The sequence below is a fragment of the Emiliania huxleyi genome (assembly GCF_000372725.1).
Source record: "Emiliania huxleyi CCMP1516 unplaced genomic scaffold EMIHUscaffold_61, whole genome shotgun sequence".
Lineage (NCBI taxonomy): Eukaryota > Haptophyta > Isochrysidales > Noelaerhabdaceae > Emiliania > Emiliania huxleyi.
The window spans coordinates 41,340-58,487 of NW_005197426.1; the positions used below are offsets into that span (position 1 = coordinate 41,340).

General features: G+C 65.4%; 5 protein-coding genes across 5 annotated transcripts in view; 1 reads left to right on the forward strand and 4 right to left on the reverse strand.

The window, feature by feature from the left end:
* Positions 1 to 1,966: 1,966 nt before the first annotated feature.
* Positions 1,967 to 2,625, forward strand: EMIHUDRAFT_214356 (hypothetical protein; the record flags this gene model as incomplete). The annotated part of the gene is made up of 4 exons (XM_005763915.1): positions 1,967 to 2,000; positions 2,070 to 2,098; positions 2,249 to 2,447; positions 2,528 to 2,625. 4 exons carry the CDS (start codon positions 1,967 to 1,969, stop codon positions 2,623 to 2,625), a joined length of 360 nt encoding a protein of 119 aa, XP_005763972.1.
* Positions 2,626 to 3,732: 1,107 nt separating this feature from the next.
* EMIHUDRAFT_214357 (hypothetical protein) lies at positions 3,733 to 6,775 on the reverse strand (the record flags this gene model as incomplete). Its single annotated transcript, XM_005763916.1, has 3 exons — positions 3,733 to 3,771; positions 6,231 to 6,414; positions 6,621 to 6,775. 3 exons carry the CDS (start codon positions 6,773 to 6,775, stop codon positions 3,733 to 3,735), a joined length of 378 nt encoding a protein of 125 aa, XP_005763973.1.
* Positions 6,776 to 6,921: 146 nt separating this feature from the next.
* Positions 6,922 to 8,161, reverse strand: EMIHUDRAFT_214358 (hypothetical protein; the record flags this gene model as incomplete). The annotated part of the gene is made up of 4 exons (XM_005763917.1): positions 6,922 to 6,985; positions 7,080 to 7,111; positions 7,314 to 7,409; positions 7,685 to 8,161. The coding sequence occupies 4 exons, from the start codon at positions 8,159 to 8,161 to the stop codon at positions 6,922 to 6,924; spliced, it is 669 nt and encodes a 222-aa protein (XP_005763974.1).
* Positions 8,162 to 11,846: 3,685 nt separating this feature from the next.
* Positions 11,847 to 13,863, reverse strand: EMIHUDRAFT_437548 (hypothetical protein). Its single transcript, XM_005763918.1, has 6 exons — positions 13,506 to 13,863; positions 13,096 to 13,434; positions 12,800 to 13,018; positions 12,513 to 12,663; positions 12,269 to 12,399; positions 11,847 to 12,196 (listed from the first exon to the last, which is right to left on the reverse strand). The coding sequence occupies exons 1-6, from the start codon at positions 13,833 to 13,835 to the stop codon at positions 12,011 to 12,013; spliced, it is 1,356 nt and encodes a 451-aa protein (XP_005763975.1). The 5' UTR covers positions 13,836 to 13,863; the 3' UTR covers positions 11,847 to 12,010.
* Positions 13,864 to 15,534: 1,671 nt separating this feature from the next.
* The window catches only part of EMIHUDRAFT_104615 (hypothetical protein), a gene marked incomplete at both ends in the record, with an annotated part of 1,625 nt that continues 11 nt past the window's right edge, over positions 15,535 to 17,148 (reverse strand). The window contains 3 exons of the mRNA XM_005763919.1: positions 15,535 to 15,759; positions 15,944 to 16,438; positions 16,506 to 17,148. The exon at positions 16,506 to 17,148 is cut by the window's right edge and continues 11 nt beyond it. Coding sequence (XP_005763976.1) covers positions 15,535 to 15,759; positions 15,944 to 16,438; positions 16,506 to 17,148 — 1,363 coding nt within the window. The remainder of the gene's footprint in view (positions 15,760 to 15,943; positions 16,439 to 16,505) is intronic.

The following is a 17,148-nucleotide window of genomic DNA, read 5'->3' on the forward strand; positions in this document are numbered from 1 at the left end:
ATGGGCGCGGCAGCGGTGGCGGCGGAGGCAGCGGAGGACGAGGCTGGTGTTGGCTGAGGCTGTCGCCGAGGCGGCGACCGCCGAGGCTGCGGCGGAGGCTACTGCGGCGGGGGTGGAGGCGGCGACCGCAAGGCGAACCGGTCGGCCGTGGCAGCTCGCTCTGATGCAGCGGCCGGAGGCTTCGCCGCGCTGATCGGCGACACTCTAGAGGGGCGCAGGCCGCGGGGAGTAGCAACTGACTAAATAAATAAATAAAAACGGACACCTCTCTACTGTGAGATGGGTAAAAAGGAACAGGTCCCCGCCCTTGCGATCTTTGTGCAGGGTTCTTTGTGGGTGTGGTCGGCGACCAGCCGGGGTCGTCCTCCCGGTGGGGGACTAGCACTAGCCGTCTTCCACGTGGTCCCTCGGGTCCCTGCTACTCCTAGGTCCTAATCTCTTCGTACATCCTCCTGCTGATCTCCGCAAAGTCCTGCTCCCTCCCTCGTCTCGCTCTGCGCGTCTGCTCCGCCTCACCGTCTTCTGCCCTGCGTCGTCTGGCGACGGGTCCTCCATAGTCGGTCGAGGTCGCCGCCCTCCTCGTGCCTCTTCCCAACTGACTGAGGGGGGCGGTCGAATAGATTTTTCTTTTCTGCCGTCTTGCCGAGTAGAGGCCTCCCCGCCACCCAGGGTACCCCCTCGAGGGCCCATTGGGATAGATATTGGGCGCCCTCGCCGTATCTCTGTTCCAAGAGACCTCGCGAGTGCGAATCGCGCGCCGCGAGTAGACTCGGAGTCCACGACAAACAGCCCTTCCTGGTCATACAAGTTGTGAAGTTCCACTGGTCAGTCCCCGGTCAAGCTCCCCGGTCAAGCTCCCGCGCTCCGCCGCCACGCCATGCCAGAGAAGATCGTCGTCTGCCTCGACTGGACGCCCAACACAAACCACTCTGGCTTCTTCGTCGAAATCAATCCCCCAAAATAATTTTTGCCGCATGGCGGCAGGGGCGCTCTCTCTTTCCGCGTGCCGTCCTCCCATCCCTCCCTTGGGTTGCCCGCAGTGTGCACATCGCCAGGCGGTCCCGAGTCTAGCCTACCTACCCTCTAGCCAGTGAGTGGCAGTGCCGAACCAGGAAGTTCCTCTCTGTCGTCGCTCACGAGGACGAGGCCCTGCGTTGTTCTCGTTCAGCCAGAACTATACGGATCGAATACGTCATACAGATATACCACGACCGAACTACACCGGGGAACAGAAAGTCAGAGGAAGGCTAGCATGCTGTCCAGCTAGAGGTAGAGCGTACGGATGGCAACACTCTGCCGATATGGAGCGGCCTCGAGGGAGCGGCAGCAGACTCGGATGCTCCAGCTGGTCCCCCAGCCTGCATTTGCAAGCGCAACAGGAGGCGGTCCTCCTCGATCGTCCACGGAGTGTAGTTTGAGTTCATCGACACGTTTTTTCGCGCGTGCAGCTTCACGAGTCAGAGCGTCCTCGACCCACGGCTGCAGGCTTGCCTCGGTGCTCTTCAGCTGCGTCTCGCTCATTTCTTGCTCCTCGCATATTCCGCACATCAGTAAGGAAAGCTCGTCGAGGCCTCGGAGCACATCTTGCCATCGACGCTGAATTGCACGCGGCTTTTTGCAGGTGGTGGAAACGGCCACTGCTCTGCCACCTTGAGGGCAATGAGATTTTGTCGCGGACATGGCGTAATAGCACAAAAGCGCCCATCTCTGGTCGCCACGGGCTGGCGCTGTGCTTCGATCCCCTTTATGTTGTAGGCCGAAAAAGAATGGGGGTCGGGGCGAAGTGAATCGTTTGAGCGCATACACCGTATGGCAACACTCGGCGCGAAACGAAGTCGCGTCGATGTTGTTTCGCATCGCCCCAGGGCATGTGTGGCGCACGCTGCGCACGAATGCCCTGCGCGTACCCTGTGTGTGATGATCGTCGGCGCGACGACGCCTTCTTCTCGGCAAAGAACCGATTGCCATGTACGCAGTCCCTGACACCAACAGCATTGCACGTACACATTGCAAGCGATCGAGAGGAGCAATCACTCATCAGTGCCTTGCTGTGCGCCGCGCAGTGCGAGGCAGCCTAAGCGAGCAGTACCTGGCGCACGTCCGAGCACCCCAGGTCGAAGGAGCGACCCGGGCGGCGCTTGGCGAACGAAGCCCGCACCATGCCGCACCCGGGGCATTCTTGCGGCCAAAGAGTCGAGATGCGGCCGTTTACACCACTCGCGCCTTGGGAGACGACTGCTTTGAGCAGGAAAGCACCGCGTATACTCCTAGCCCAGTGCGAACGATCGAAATCGGCGCCCTGGCAACCGCCTGCTGCCAGTGGGCGGGTACCAGCTCGTCTCTCTCGCCAGATGAGCGGCTCGGCACCAGCTCGTCCCTCTCCCGCGGCTCGGCCACGGATGAGCAGCTCGGCACCAGCTCACCCCTCTCGCGCCGGTCGGCGACGGGTGAGCGGCTCACCCCGTACTCGCTCTACTCTGAGCAGCAGCCTCCATGTGTGCCAAGGGCGGTCTGCAACGGTGCCGAGGCTTCGATCGCGTCTGGTCCTCCACGGACTCCGTCCTCCCCGCACCGGAATCGCACCATGGCCAAGAGCCGCTCACTCCCAGATTTTCGTCGGAATAAGGGAGGCCAGCCCAATCCACCCTGCACCGACCCAGCGGCTCGCCGCTCCGTCTCCTTTGACAGCCCGTGCCCGCCTCGCCTTGACGAGCCGTGTCGATCGTGTGTAGGTCCACTACCCGAACAGCCTTGTCATCCAAGACACTCTTCGGCGGACGACCTTGCAGGACGACCGCCGACGGGCGCTGGCCACTCCAACTACACGCCTCAAATACACGCACAGACGGATCGCTGGCATCGCGCCATGCAACGGGCAGACCGTTTCGGTCTCCCCAGTTGTGGACACTTTGCTGATCACGAATAGGCACCCGTGTGGCTCATTGGGTGGAGCCTTCACGTCTGCCGTTGGACTATTTCGCTCCCGGCCCCGTCCGAACGGTCGAGCATGGCGCTTTGGCAACCGCCTCGTGCCCAGTTCTCGGCACCTGGTGGGTGGGCGCCGCCACTTCGTCTGTGAAGCGCATGGCGCAGCAGCTGCAGCACGGAGTCAGCGCAACCCCATCCAGTCGGCGTCCGTCGACCTCGCCGTCGTGGTATCCACCCTCTCCCGCCTCTACTAGATCGGCTGAGCTCGACGTAACGGCCTCGCGGGGCCGACAGCCCGTATGAATCTCTCTGACAGCGCCAACACACCGGCGGCGTGTCTGGAGAGGGGGCGGCGGCGGAGGCGGTGGCGGCGGGGCGGCTCGAGCGGCGGCGCGGCGGGGCAGACATCGCGAGAAAAAGAAATCGCGGAGCACTTGGGTTTGAGGGTTGATGTTTGTTTTCTCTTTCTTATGGGCATGCGTCCAAACATGTCATTGCTCTCGCGCTTCTCCTGCACGCATGCTCATGCACCTCGCCACACACCACGCGGGCTGGCTTCAAGACCTGCAAACCCATGGCTGGAACATACCATCCCGTCCTTCACGCGCCACGCTGGAGTGTATCGCGCGCCTTGCTGGATGCACGTGGCACCACGGTTCGCGCCGCGCGCACGTGAGCACGAGCAGCGTGCTAAGCCGATCCGACCAACGTCAGTACATCCAGGAACCCGCGCGTCAGAACTCTCACTCAGTCACCGCGCTGGAGCATTACTACTCGCTCATCCTCCGCTGCCCGCCTTGCTTCCTACTCGTCCAAATCGCTGTCCTCTCCGTCGCTGTTGTCCTCTCCGTCAGAGGAAGCAGGCGTGGGCGGCCGGCTCGCCCACGCCTCAACCTTCTTGGGCAGCAGCTGGTCCGAAAAATCCTCTCCGTGGCCTAGGCAAGCGGTGCCACCCTTTCCCCAAGCATAGACAGCGCCGTCAGTGGCAGCAAGGCTGTGCTGCACTCCCACCGACACAGCGACGACGCGCTGGCCAGCAAAGGCCTCGACCTGCTTCGGCAGCGGCTGGCTCTGCTGGTCGCCGTGGCCCAGCTGGCCACCGTTTCCACAGCCCCAGCTCCAGACAGCGCCGTCAGTGGTAACGGCGACGCTGTGGCCGCCTCCAGCCGACACGGCGACGATGCGCTGCCCAGCAAAGGCCTCGACCTTCTCCGGCTGCCACTGGTGCTGCTCGTCGCCGTGGCCTAGCCGGCCCCCGCCTCCAAAGCCCCAGCTCCAGACGGCGCCGTCGGAAGTGATGGCGAGGCTGTGCCATGCTCCAGTCGACACAGCGACGACGCGCTGGCCAGCAAGGGCCTCGACCTTCTTGGGCAGCAGCTGGCGCTGCTGGTCGCCATGGCCTAGGCCATAGCCCAACATGGCAATGTATCCACCGCCCCAACTCCAGACGGCGCCGTCGGCGGTGATTGCCATGCTGTGGGATGCTCCAGCCGACACAGCGATGACATACTGGCCAGCAAAGGCCTCGACCCTCTTCGGCAGCAGCTGCCGCTGCTGGTCGCCGTGGCCCAGCTGGCCATCGTTTCCACCACCCCAGCTCCAGACGGTGGAGTCGGCGGTGAGCGCGAGGCTGTGGCGGTCCCCAGCCGACACAGCGACGACGCGCCGGCCAGCAAAGGCCTCGACCTTCTTTGGCTGCCACTGGGCCTGCTGGTCGCCGTGGCCCAACCTGCCAAAGAATCCACCGCCCCAGCTCCAGACGGCGCCGTCGGCGGTGACGGCGAGGCTGTGCTCGGCGCTAGCTGCCACGCTCACGGCGCGCTCAGCCAGCGTCGACGGGAGGCGGGTCGGCGTGTTGAGCCGCGTCATGCCCTCGCCGTGGCCGAGGAGGCCTAGGAAGTTCCCCACACTGCCGCACGATGAGAGCCGCCCCTCGCTGTCGATGAAGAGGCTGTGAGACTGGCCTGCCGCCGCCCTCGCCGGCGGGTTGGACTCGCGCAGGAAGGCCGAGAAGCACAGCCACCGCACGGCGCAGCTCTCGTCCTCTGGCTGCGCCGGCAGCTCGAAGCCGCGCTCTTGCGCCCACAAGCGGATGGCCTCTACCGCGAGCGAGGCGTAAAAGAGCAGCGAGACGGCCGCGACGCGAGCGATGTCGAGGGGGCTCTCGCAGCGAGAGAGCGCGCGCTCGAGGAGCTCCGTGGGGAGGTCGAGGAGGCGCGTGGGCGGCGGTGTGTCTGGCGAGGGGGCGGCGGTGGAGGAGGGGGCGAGGCGGCGCGAGCGGCGGCGCGGCGGGGTGGACATCGCGAGAAAAAGAATTTTAAACCGAACTAGAAAAAGAATCACGTGCAGTTCTTCTTTCAAAACGGCAACGGCATGGAGGGTGAGCCACACCGAACGTACCGAGCGAAGAGCCGAGCGGAAGGAAGGAGGACGGGGAAGATGACTGCGAGGAGGACGAACCAGTGGAAATCCCAGTTGTCAGATGTCACGATGCATCCGAAGGGGACCCCAGCGCCGGCATCATCCGTAGAGGCACGAGTGTTCGAAGAGAGAGTGGACCTGAGCAACAACATGACTTGGAGGCAAATGATCGGAGTGGGAGTCAGAAATGTGGTCCTTTGCGCGAGGGGAGCTCGATAGACTTGAGGGGCCAGGATACGCCGCGAGGAGGACGGAGTTGCGCCGAAAGGCGAAAGAAGCCGCGAGAACAAGGGACCGGCAGGCGGCGGCGTCACAGGACGAGGCAGAAGAGAACGACGCGACAGAGGTGGAAATGACAAGGGAGAGAGAACGACGATAGTGGGACGACCGCGAGGTGGCATGAAGGTTGCAGCGAGAAGCGGCGAGAGACTGCGAAGAGAGATAGGAAGAGGCAGACTCCCTAGGGTGGGCGACGGCTAGCGCACCACACACCTCTCCTTAAAATCCCTGTGTGGTGGCGGCGTGCCGTTCTCCCATCCCTCCCTTGGGTTGTGTGTTTTCTTTCTTTCTTTCTTTCTTTCAAAACACGCCGCAGTCGGAGGCGATCAATTCCAGGGAGGCGACTCGCTACATCTCGATCTCCCAGTTCGGCGCTGCTGGATGGCTCGACATGCGCCCTGATGGTGGTGCCCGCGCCGGTGCCGGCTGCCGCCGCCCCCCCCCGCCCGGCGGCTGGCCGAATCATTTTTTACTAATAAAAAGGATCGTGGATCCGTGTCACGGTCGCAATAAACACCTAAAATGCGAGGTCTCTATGGCTGAACAATGGTGGTTGAGTTCAGAACAAGTGTGCAGCGCGACGTACAAGCGGCGGGTCACACCCGCTGCGACGACTCCTTCGTCGGCAGCTCCCCAAAATCGACCTCGGCCTCGCCTCCCGCCTCGCCGTCCTCCTCGAGCGCGCGGAAGGCTCTGCTCCCCGCGCGGGCGAGGCTGCCGCCCTCTCCGCCCGACGGCTTGCCCTTGCGCGCGGAGGTCGAGAAGAGCAGCGCCTTGGACTCGGTCCTGGAGAAGGGGAGGAGGTTTGGAAGGTGGCGGTGGCGGTGCTAGCCGCGGGACGAGGGGCCTGGTGGAGTCGGGGACATTCTCACAGTCCGGAGGCACTCCACGCTTGTGGACGAGACTCGTGTCCGGAGTCGAAATGGAGTCTGAAACGGCAATGTCTAAGGCGGTGTCTGGGAAGTGTCTCGGAAGTGTCCGGGACGTGTCACCTCTCCGGCGAAGCGAGCGACGCGTCCGACTGGACGCTGGCGCGCAGCCCGTCCGGCGCGGCGGGCTTGTCTGGCGGCGGCTCGTCTAGCGGCGAGAGCTCGATCGCCTCTGCGTCGTCGGACGGCGGGCACCAGTCCTCCGCGACGGCCGGCATGCCTGCGCCATGGACACGCACCAGTCAGCGCGGGGAAGACGGCATCTGCAAGGGGTACGCGCAAGCGAGTACGGCGGAATACAGCCGAACACCGCTACAGCCGTGCCCTCTCGAGCGCTAGTTGGCGGACAGGGTATGCGGCGTCTCTAGGCCAGCGTGCCGCTGCCCCGCGCGTGATTGCCGTCGAGGCGGTGCTTGGCGAGGGCGCGCCTGGCCAGGCAGGGGGAGGGCGTGAAGCGCCGCGCTTGAGCATGGCCCCGCTGTCCCAGCCGGCGCGAGCGGCGCGCCGCGCGAGCGTCGCCACTCGCAGCGCGAGCGCGAGCGATGCGAGCAGGCCTGTGGCGAGCATGTGGGGACTGTCGCGAGCGTCATCGGGGAGAGGGGGAGAGGAGAGAGGGGAGAGGGGAGAGAGGGGCGCGGGGCGGTGGCGCGCCGACGGCGGTGAGCGAGATCATGAGCGGGTCCTCGTGCGAAGCGTCGGCGAGCTCGGCCGTCACCTTTGGGATCGGCCGCTCACGGGTCAGTCAATGGCCGGGACGTCGAGCAGCCGTGCAGCGGTGGTTGCCTTGGCCGCGTAGGCGTACGGAAGGTTGCCAGGCACGATCCCCACGGCCGTCGTCCACAAGTAGTGCGGCTGCGAGGGAGGGTGGGGCGGAGGAGGGGGGGAGGGCTTCAGGGCAGGTCCGCCCTTCCGCACACGCTCACAGCGGGTTCCCGTGGACACGTGGCTGAGGCGACTGCTGATGCGACTGCTGATGCGGCTACTGCCGTCACATGCTCTCGCGGGCGCCATGCGCAGACCCCCAAGCCGACCGCGCGCAGTGATCGGTGTGGAAAGACTGGCCCACTCGCGGTGGGTGACTAGCTTGCTCCTCGCGCCTGCGAGAGGGAGGTGAGCGAGAGCAGCACGTTTGTGAGCACCATCGGCGAGAGAGGCGACAGCCGGATCAGCAGCGCGAGCACGGGGCCGTCGGCGGTGAGCGCGGCGTCGAGCGCCTGCCAGCGCGCCTTGCCCTTGCTGCCGAGCGCGCCGAGCATGCACGGCCGGCAGAAGCTGCGCGTCAGCAGCAGGGCGACATAGGCGCCCACCACAGAGCTGGAGACGTTGAGCGCCATGCCCGCGGCGATGCCGAAGAGGAGAGCGCCGGCGGCGATTAGCGGCCCCGCAAGCGGGATCGGGATGACGGAGCAGACTACCACGTTGAGCAGAAAGTACACCAAAGCGCGCTCGGCGTCGCTGCCGGGCAGCGAGTTGATGTCGACGCCGAGGATTACGTGTGGCGTGGCCCAGTCGGTGGCGTTCACGCCGCCGCTCGCGTTGCTCGAGGCCATGGCCGCGTCCTCGCTGCCGGAGGCCATGGCCGCGTCCTCGCTGATCGAGCCCATGGGAGGCCGCAGGACGCTCCGCGCTCCTCCGCCCTCCGCGCGGCGCGGGCGTCGATTCGCTTTTTTCTTTGTGTTTCAAATGAAAAACAAATCGCGTTGAGCGGCCGGCGGCGAGCGGCTAGCACTGTCTTGACCGTGACATCTGTCCCGTTGTTGGGGTCTTGGTTCGCTCACCATGCCGCGCCAGCTCTCAGTCGACCTGACCGTGCAGCTCTCTGCGGAGGAGGCGCTGCGTGTGCACCGCGACTTTGACTTCATGCACTTCACCACGCAGCAGGACGGGCAGGCGGTTGCGCTGCAGAGCGAGGAGGAAAGCTGCGACCAAGGCGAGGCGCGGGTGGTGCGCGTCTTCAACATGGTTTTTGTCATCGACCCCATCCCGAGCGGGCTGCGCGGGCTCGTCTCTCGCGAGAAGGTGCAGCCGGTCCTGCGCGAGGAGTGGTGGCCGGCCAGGAACGACGAGGAGCGGCCGATCCACTTCACGTCGACGGTGCCCTTCTTCGGCCACCGCCTCAAAGTCGAAGGCCGCCAGTGGTTCAGCGCGGCGCCCGACGGCTCGAACAGTTGCACGTACAGCGCTCGCGCCACCGTCACCTCGGCTCTGGTGCCGGGCTTCAACTCGCTCATCGAGAAGGAGGCGATCTCCAAGCTGGAGCACGCCGTCACAACCTTCTGCGACCGCGCGCCCCGCTTCCTCGGCCAGCAGCGCCGCGACCGATCGCCGCAGGGGCCCGACCGACACGACAGAGCCGCAGAGCCGTCTCCGCCGCTTCCTCCGCCGCAGCCGCCGCAGCCGCAGCCGCCGCAGCAGCAGCCGCCTCAGCCGCCTCCTCCGGCCACCGGTCGCCGGCCGCCGGTGCGGCCACTCCGGAGCGCGTCGCTCGAGTCGCTCGAGCCGTGGGTGCCTGTCTGGGGCGGTAGATGCGGAAACGTGACACACCGCGTACTCAAACGAGCGGCCCGGAGTACAGACGCGTGTTTGGCGGTGTGCACGCGATGCTCCCAAGTACACACCGCTCGATGCCGTACTCACCCCCTGGCTGCGCTTTGCCCGTGGCGCAGGTTCAGGATTTCCTCGAAGGCGCGAGCGCGGTGATGGCGGCGCCGATGCAGGCGGCGGCCGGCTCCGCTCCCCTCTCGACGGCGCTGCAGCTCGACAAGGTCGCGAGCGCTAATTCACAAGTTAATTGATTGATACGAATTCATAGGCGCTGCAGCTCGACGAGCTCTCGGAGGAGGCGCCGGTGCCGTGCAGCTGCTTCTGCGTCCTCTACCGGCAGCTGAGTGCGTGCGCCGCTTCGGTCTCCGCACTTGCGCACCTCGCTCTCCCACCATGCCCGCGTGTGTCTACGCTGCGCACCGGTCTTTGTGGTAGGTCTCCACCTCGTACACCTCCCTCTCGACAGCGAGCACGCCGGCGGCATCGGACGGGCCCACGCCGCCGCCCGCTCGCAAGGCTTCGATCGGGGCGCCCACCGCCGCCGCGCTGCAGCGGGGCGTGCAGCGCGCCGTCGAGCGAGGCGTGCCGCGAGGGCGGCCGGAACTTTGCCTGAGAGGGCTCGCTCAGCCCTCGCTCAGCCCTTCTGCAGGCGTCCAGCTCGCCCGCCCGCCCGCGAGGGTGCCTGCCCGCGACCCGATGCGGCAGGGGCTCCGCCTCGCGCCGGAGGACGACGACTTTGGAGAGATCATCGAGTAGCGGGCCGACGTAGCGAGCTGCCGGTCGGTCGCCGTCCAGGCAGGGACTAGACGTCGTTTGGGTATTCGGGAGCCGCGCGCGTTTTGCAGCGCGTCGCGCGCCCCACAGCCATGCCATGCGTGTGAAGTGCGCTAATGAGTATAATGTGGCTCCCCGCCACCCGTACCGGGTGTGCCGTGGGGGCTCGTGTGTGACGACAGTGATGCTCTTGTGTGTTTATTATTCTCGACCGCGGCCTCGACCGGCGGAGGGGGGGGCTCGACCCGTCGTTCGACCCGTCGTTCTGTGAGGGCGACCTGCGACCTCCCGCGCCAGCCGCTCGCCAGCCTCTGGGCCGGCGCGGGGGCCCCAGAGGGTGTCCATGCGGGGGGGAGATGGGGTCCCATGGCCCGCCGCAGGCGCCGATTTTTTGGAGTTTTTTTTCTTTTTTCGCGATTTTTTACTTGTTTTCATGGGAATTCGGCGTACTTGCGGCCATGCTATCACGCCTTGCGACAGCCTGTCGGCGCAGCTGACCGTGCCATGATGCACAATTGATCACCTGCATAGCTCGCGGCCTTTGTATCAAGCATTCAGTGATGACGTGATCGTACGGCCAGTAGGAAGGTGTCCTTCCAGCTGCGTGCACGCTTCTGGCGCAATGCGCGTCACCTCGGATTGGCTGCTGGCACTCTCGAGGCTATGCCTACACAGCCTCGCGCGCATGGGCAGTCAAGAGGGACCACGCACCTTCTCAGGACAGCGCCGGCGCCTCTCTCTTGGACCGGCAAACTTGGTGGTCTCGTGTCACCAATGTGGGACCAGTGCGGCATCGCGCCATCGACAGCTCTGAACTGCGCCTCACCACTGACCGGGAAGGCCGCCAAGTGGGCCAGCACAGGTCGCACATTGTGGCAGCAGTCAGCAGTGCATGGCTGATAGCTAGAGCAGCAGCGTCAGGGTCGCAGGGTCGGATCGTGTCAAGCCTCTCGCCCGGCCGGCCGCGTGCAGACGTCGGCCTGTCTGCTGTCTGGAGTGATCTGTCGGCGGTCAGTACGACCGATCAGGTCGGAGTTTTCTGATGGTTGGAGGGTCTATCTGTATGTACTCCTCGAGATCTCTCCAAATCTGCCCTCTGATCAACCGTGATCATTCGGGAAGTCGGTGCTCATAGAGACTCATAGAGCCGGAGCCCCGTTTCCGCACTGCGGCGCGGCGCACGGTGCCTCCGGGGGGCCCCGCGCCGGCCCAGAGTCGCCAGCGAGGGGGGAGCGGGAGGGGGGGGGGTGTGCCCGCTCTGACGTCGAGACGCGTCCTCGCGCCTCGGCCTCGCCCCTCGCCCTGCGCTCCAGTCCAACGACGCCTTTTGCAAACGTATATTACGCACACCCGTTTGTACGGATTTTATTACCTGACACCGGGTGTGCTCTCCTGCTCTACCTGTTCCTTTTTACCCATCTCACAGTATAGAGAGGTGTCCGTTTTATTTATTTATTTATTTCTCCTGCTCTCCCATCGTGGTTCGTGCGGGGGGGGGGTGCTCTGGCCGCTCTGTCTATCGCGCTCCCCACGCCGGCGGCACCGGCTCGCGGCGCGCAGCCCGCCCGGCCAGCCGCGAGGGCGACGCCCGACGGCGGCGACAACGGCGGCGGCGGTGTCGACCCGCGCCAGCGAGGCAGAGGGTTGTGCTTGTGAGTTGCGTCTCCTCACCCGCGTGAGGTGTGAGCAGGGGTCGTCGGCCCGCCCAGCGACGCAGCGAGGCAGAGGCGGCCGTCGAGGGGGGCGCCGCTTTCTTCCTTTTTTGGCGGCAACGAGCGCAAGGCGACACCGCAGGCGAGCGGCTGGAGAGCCAGGGAGGGGTATGTGTGTAAAGTATGGAGACTGGAGTGGGGCTGGGGGGGGGGGGGGGGGGTGAGACGGCTTGTTGCAACCTGTACACTGTAGGTTGGTCCGGTCGCGTGGGACTCGTCCGGCCGCTTCACAGTTCACTGCGCTAGCGGTAGCGCCGGCGGCCGGAGTTACTTTCATTCAAACGCGCACGGCACCTTAGCGCACCGGACCCGCAACAACCCACATGGCACATCACCCTGTTTGTCCGAATCAAACGCACAAGAGCGCGAAGGCTTCGCACTCCCCCTCTAGAGTAACGTCATTCTTCTTCGGATCACACATCTCTACAGCTCGTCGTGTTCGAGGTCGGCCAGCGTGAGGTCGATCGGGCGGAGGGTGCCGCCGTAGTTCTCGTCGTCCGTTCCGAGGAAGGTCATCGGGCCGCTGACGGCGCTTGCCTCGCCGTCCTCATACATGTTGACAGGCACCTTGTCGGCCCTTGCCACGGCCTCGACCTTGAAGCCGTTCACCTGCTTGCGGGGCGAAAGCAGTCTGTCCCAGCATCTCGTTTCGCGGGGCCACATCTCATCATCTCGCGTCGCCTCGGCGAACATCTTTGGTTCGGAATAGATGTCGACCGAACCGCCGGCGAGCTCGCCGATCTTGTACACCGCGGAGTTGTAGGGGCCGAAGTCGCCCACGTCGGTGTCGTAGGCGGCCGCCGCGTAGATGCCTAAGGCAAGGATACGGTGGGTGTGTAGCGAGCCAGATGCATCAGCTCTACCCGCGAAGCCAAACGGGGGCGAGGTGGTAGCAACACGAGCGGCTAATATTGCGGCCACGCGCCTCCGGAGTCGTCGACGTCGAGAGAGACGATGGGCCGGTTGAGGGTTTGGTTCATGGGCGGAGGGAGGTTAAAGCTTTTGTTACCGTGCATGTAGCCGTCAGGGCCCACGATGGAGACGATGCGGTTCGCGTCGAGCTTGAGCTCGGTGTACTTCCGAGTTTGTGAAGGGGGGGGGAGGGGGGTGTTGGGGTGATGCGTGCGAGTCAGTGCGCGTGCGTGTGTGCACGAGCAGGAAGAGGGTGGGCGATCGGTGGAGCTGTGCGAAGTGCGGGGGATTGGTTCGCACGTGGATGGTCGTCGACTCGCGCTCGGCCCACAGAAACACATAGACGTCCGGTGCTCCGGGTTGCCCCAGCTTGCCCACAGCGGTGGCCTCGACGTTCATTGGCACACCCGAGGACAACTTGTTCGCTGGCGAACCATCGGGCTTGACCCATCCGGGATAGAACTCCGTCCAGTAGATCTCTTGCTTGATCGTGACGGTCGGCTTCGCTCCGGCGGTCACCTGCAGCGAGGGGAGCTCTCAAGACAGGGTTGCCCCGATCCTAACCCTCTACTCACTTCTACGGTGCGGCATCGCACCTCCGACACGTAGATGCGCGGCGGGGGCGTCTCGCAAAAGGCTGGGTCTGTCTTGCTGGCCGTGGCGTCATACCTCCAGGTCGGGTCAGGGAGGCCGTGTTTGGGGTCAGGCCTGGTGGCGTTGCACGCGTCGTCGGCGGAGTTGCCGCTTTCGCAAAGCAGCACGAGGTTGGTGCCGGGGATGCGGGCGACGCTCTCGAGGTCGGTGCTGCGGTGGCCGGTGATGATCCCGGGCGGGTCGGGGAAGGCGAGGTCTGTGAACTCGAGGTGCATCAGCCCGCCCTCCAGGCCGTCGGTGGCGTCTTTCTCCTCCTTCTTGGGCAGCATGAACATGCTCACCTGCGACGAGCAGGGGATCATCGGGACTGTCATCGACAACCGCCACTATTTCGCGGCTCAGAGGATCTCACCCGCGTGAAGGGATCGCCGCTCGACAGATCGCTGTCTTCCTTTGGCTTGGCGTCGTGGACGGCGAGGAACTTGCCGTCGCCGCCGGCAATGCCGCCCAGGTAGGCTATCCCCGAGATGTCAAACACTCCGGGCTGGACAGACTTGAAGCTCGGGGTAACCAACGGCTCGGGGATCGGCGATGAGGAGAAGAGTGCCTCGCGCTCGGACGCGACGGCCTTGAACGAGAGAGCCTCTTCGCGCAGCTTGGCGATTTCGATCTTGGCCGCCTCAAGCTCGGCCACGGCGTCGAAGGCGGGCGCGGCGTGCACAGCGGCAACGAGAGCGAACATGGGCGAGCAAAGGCGGCGAGCAAAAGCGAGTCAGCTGTGGCCGTCGGCCTAGCTTTCATGGCAAATTCGGCGGTTCGTTCTGCCCTCGCGAGGTATTCCAGCCTGCTGTGGGAACAGCTGACAAAAAACCCTTCCTCGCCAGGTTCTGCCGCTTCTCCGTCGCCTCTTCCTGCCGGCTTCTCCGTCGCCTCTTCGTTCGTTGTTTGTCAAGCAATCCATGATCAGACTGATTAAGCCTTCCCATGATCCGCATGTACCGCTAGCGTCCATTGCGAATGCCTCTATCGAAATGACCAGCCAGCAAGCAAGCAGGGTGCAGGCGCTGGCTGCTTGCTCGGTTGCTCGTGGTCGGTCTATGCGGGCGCCGGGGCGGCCCCGTCCTTCCTTCTTTCCTCCTCGCCCTCGAGTCGCCCGATTGACCACCCCAGCGATTGATTGAATCCTGCGCATGCTCTTGGAGCACTTGGAGTGCAGTCATTAACCGCACGCCCAGGGCGTCCTGTGCCCCCGAGTTCATTTAACAAAAACGCCCAGGGCCAAGAAGCGTACCCTGCGGGCCATGCATTCTGATGAGTTCCTTATTACTGACTCGCGAACTTCCCTCTCAACACGAACGGTGGTGGGCGGGATATGCGCCAACATGGGCCTCACGCTCTCAGAGCTTGAACAGATCCGAGAGGAGGCCATGGCGGAGGACGTCCAAATTGATCTCGAGCGCATGAGTGGCTGGACTCGGGCCGAGGCGGAGCGATATTTCGAAAACGGTGGGGAGGAGGAGCATGAGTTGACGGCATGGTTACGGCGGCTCGACTGCCTCCGTTGCGAAGCGAGCATGCGCCATCAATTTGCAACCCTCGGCGCGTTGCAGATCGCTGTATCTGGTGGCGGTGGCGCCTTCATCGCTAATCTACTGAAGAGCGTCCCAGGCGAGTGCCGAGAGCGGCTGCGCACAGCCTTGGCGCTTTGGCTAAGCCCGAGTGCTACCAGTGCAATCAAGGCTCTTGCGCACGACGCGTCTTCGGCGGGAGCCAACAGCTTCTCGTCCTCTACTGTGCTCAGCAGCGCCAGCGGCTTCTCCTTTTCCACATCGTCCGTCGAGGGCGGCGAGGTCTGCGCACCACGCTGACCGATTTGCTCCCTCAGTGCCCCGCACCAACCGCCCCGCCGCGGAATGCCAGGCTCGCTCGTCTGGATGGTCTCTCCTCAGCTCGCCGGTGATGTCACATTCCTCGCGGAGGATAAGTCCCACACCGAGCAAGCAGCTCTAGATGCCATGCCTTGTCTCTCCCTCACACCTGACATGTACATGTCTCACATTCGCGGAGGAGGATAAGTCCGCACGCCGAGCAAGCAGCTCTAGAAATAGATGACAACTTCCCACGCTCAGTCGTTCTCGTCCCTCGCAAGTCTCACTCTACTCCCGCCATGCTCGCCCACACCGCAGGCCAATTCTCGCTGCACGACGACGAGCGAATTTCAGATGTGCCGTGAGTCGCCTTCAGTCCTCGGTGACGGTGTCGGACCTCGCCCCTGCACGCTGCAGCGACCCAGAACTTTGCAACTGCATGACACACAGGCGTATTCACGTAGTACTAGTCTAGCTAGCTACCGAGTTTTTGTACATGGCAAAATTCGACTCCAAAATTCGACTCCAAGAGCGCATTCGCACGCACACGGACACGCACGCCACGTCACGCCGCTACCTCAGACAGCGAAACATCAGGATCGCGAGCGGTGTGGCAACAGCATACCCCAAATTCCCAACCAGCAGCGCCGGCGTCTTGAGCCCCTCCCACCCGCAGCCCACTGCGAGCGCGCACGCGGTCGCGGGCCCGCCGATGTTTGCGTTGCTTGCGGTCAGCAGCAGCGAGAGCGGCAGCTCGGGCGCGCCCCCGACGAGCGCGTCGCACATCCCGCCCTCGGCCTTGGGCGGAGCGGCGCAGGCGCGGCGCGCGGCACGCAGCAGCGCGCCCAGCCCGAGGACTACGCTGAGGTGGACAAGGTAGAGGAGGAGGAGGAAGGCGAGCAGCAGAGGCGCCCCGCCCAGGATGGTGCCAAAATCGCCCCCGACCCAGCCCGCCTGAAGGAGAGGAGCACCCAATCAAGACGAGGGATGCGGGTCCAGCCCCCGCCGCGGGGCCAGCCCCCGCCGTCGCAAAGAAGAGGTAGAGCGCGAGTGTGCCCAACTTCTCGGCGGCGGCCGTCAGCGGCGCGAGAGCGGCGGGGAAGGCGGTGGCGGCCGCGACGGTGAGCGCTGTGGCGACGGGCAAGTCGTACCCCGGCACGGGGCAGAGGCGGCGGCTCAGCGCGACGGCCGCCACGCCCAGCGCCAAGGCGGACCCAAGCCGCGCGACGGATGCCTCGTCCCCGCCGTCCTCCGCCTCCTCCGCCGTCTCCACCTCGCCGCTACCGCCCGTCGCCGCCGCCGCCGCCGCCGCCGCCGCCGCCGCCGCTTCCGCTTCCGCCCCAGCCTCGCCGGCGTAGGGGTCGGGCTCGTCCCGCCCCAGGTACGAGCACAAGGGGAAGTAGACCAGCGCCATCACGTTGTCCGCGGCGAGCGCTGCAGCCAGCGGCGCCGGAGAGAGGCCGAGCGCGCCGGCCACCTGTCTCGACACACGGAGCGTCAAGGCAGCCTCCCTCCCACACGAGGCCCAGCGCAGCCCCGGCCACCGCCACAAAGTTGAGCCCGCCGCCGATGTTCTTGGCCGCGAGTGCCGCGACCACCTTGAGCGCATCGGCGCCAAAGGCAGACGCCAGCGGTCCGCGCAGCGCCGCCCAGCCCGCTAGTGTGCCGAGCACCGTGCCCAGGCAGCCGAGGGCAAAGGCGGGCATCAGTCGGCCGGCGCGGCTCGCTATCGCGCGCAGGTTGGCGCCGAAGAGGAGGAGCGGCGTCGCGAGGCGCACCGCAAGGCCCTGCGCCGCGCTCACTGGCGCCGACGCCGGCGGAAGCGCGCCCGTGCCCGCCGCCACGAAGGTGAGGCCCATCGCGCAGATCGGCCCCGTCGCAAGCCTCCCGAGCTTGGTGGAGACGCCGAGGCGGTAGCCGGTGGCGGCGGCCGTGGTGAGCACCGTGTAGAGCAGCCACTGGTCCGACGCAGCATCCGCCAGCAGGCTGGCGTGCGGAGTGCCGCAGCGGGCGGTGGTCGCCGTTCCGGCGGTACGCAGACGCTGACCAGCCGGGTTCTCCGGCAGCGAGGACCGCAGCAGTGGCGCCATCCGCAGGTGGACGGCGCGGCTAAGCGTTGGCAGCAGCACGCCGCGATGCGTTGGCGAGTGAGCAGTGGCGGTGGCGAGGCTGGTCAGGAGGAGGAGA

Excerpts from the sequence above, each read along its gene's own strand:
- EMIHUDRAFT_437548 (XM_005763918.1), bottom strand. The coding sequence starts at position 13,835 with ATGTTCGCTCTCGTTGCCGCTGTGCACGCCGCGCCCGCCTTCGACGCC. Across the intron at positions 13,019-13,095 it reads CGCGCATCTACGTGTCGGAG|GTGACCGCCGGAGCGAAGCC; the intron begins GTGCGATGCCGC and ends CCCTCGCTGCAG. Across the intron at positions 12,400-12,512 it reads CGACGTCGACGACTCCGGAG|GCATCTACGCGGCGGCCGCC; the intron begins GCGCGTGGCCGC and ends TCCTTGCCTTAG.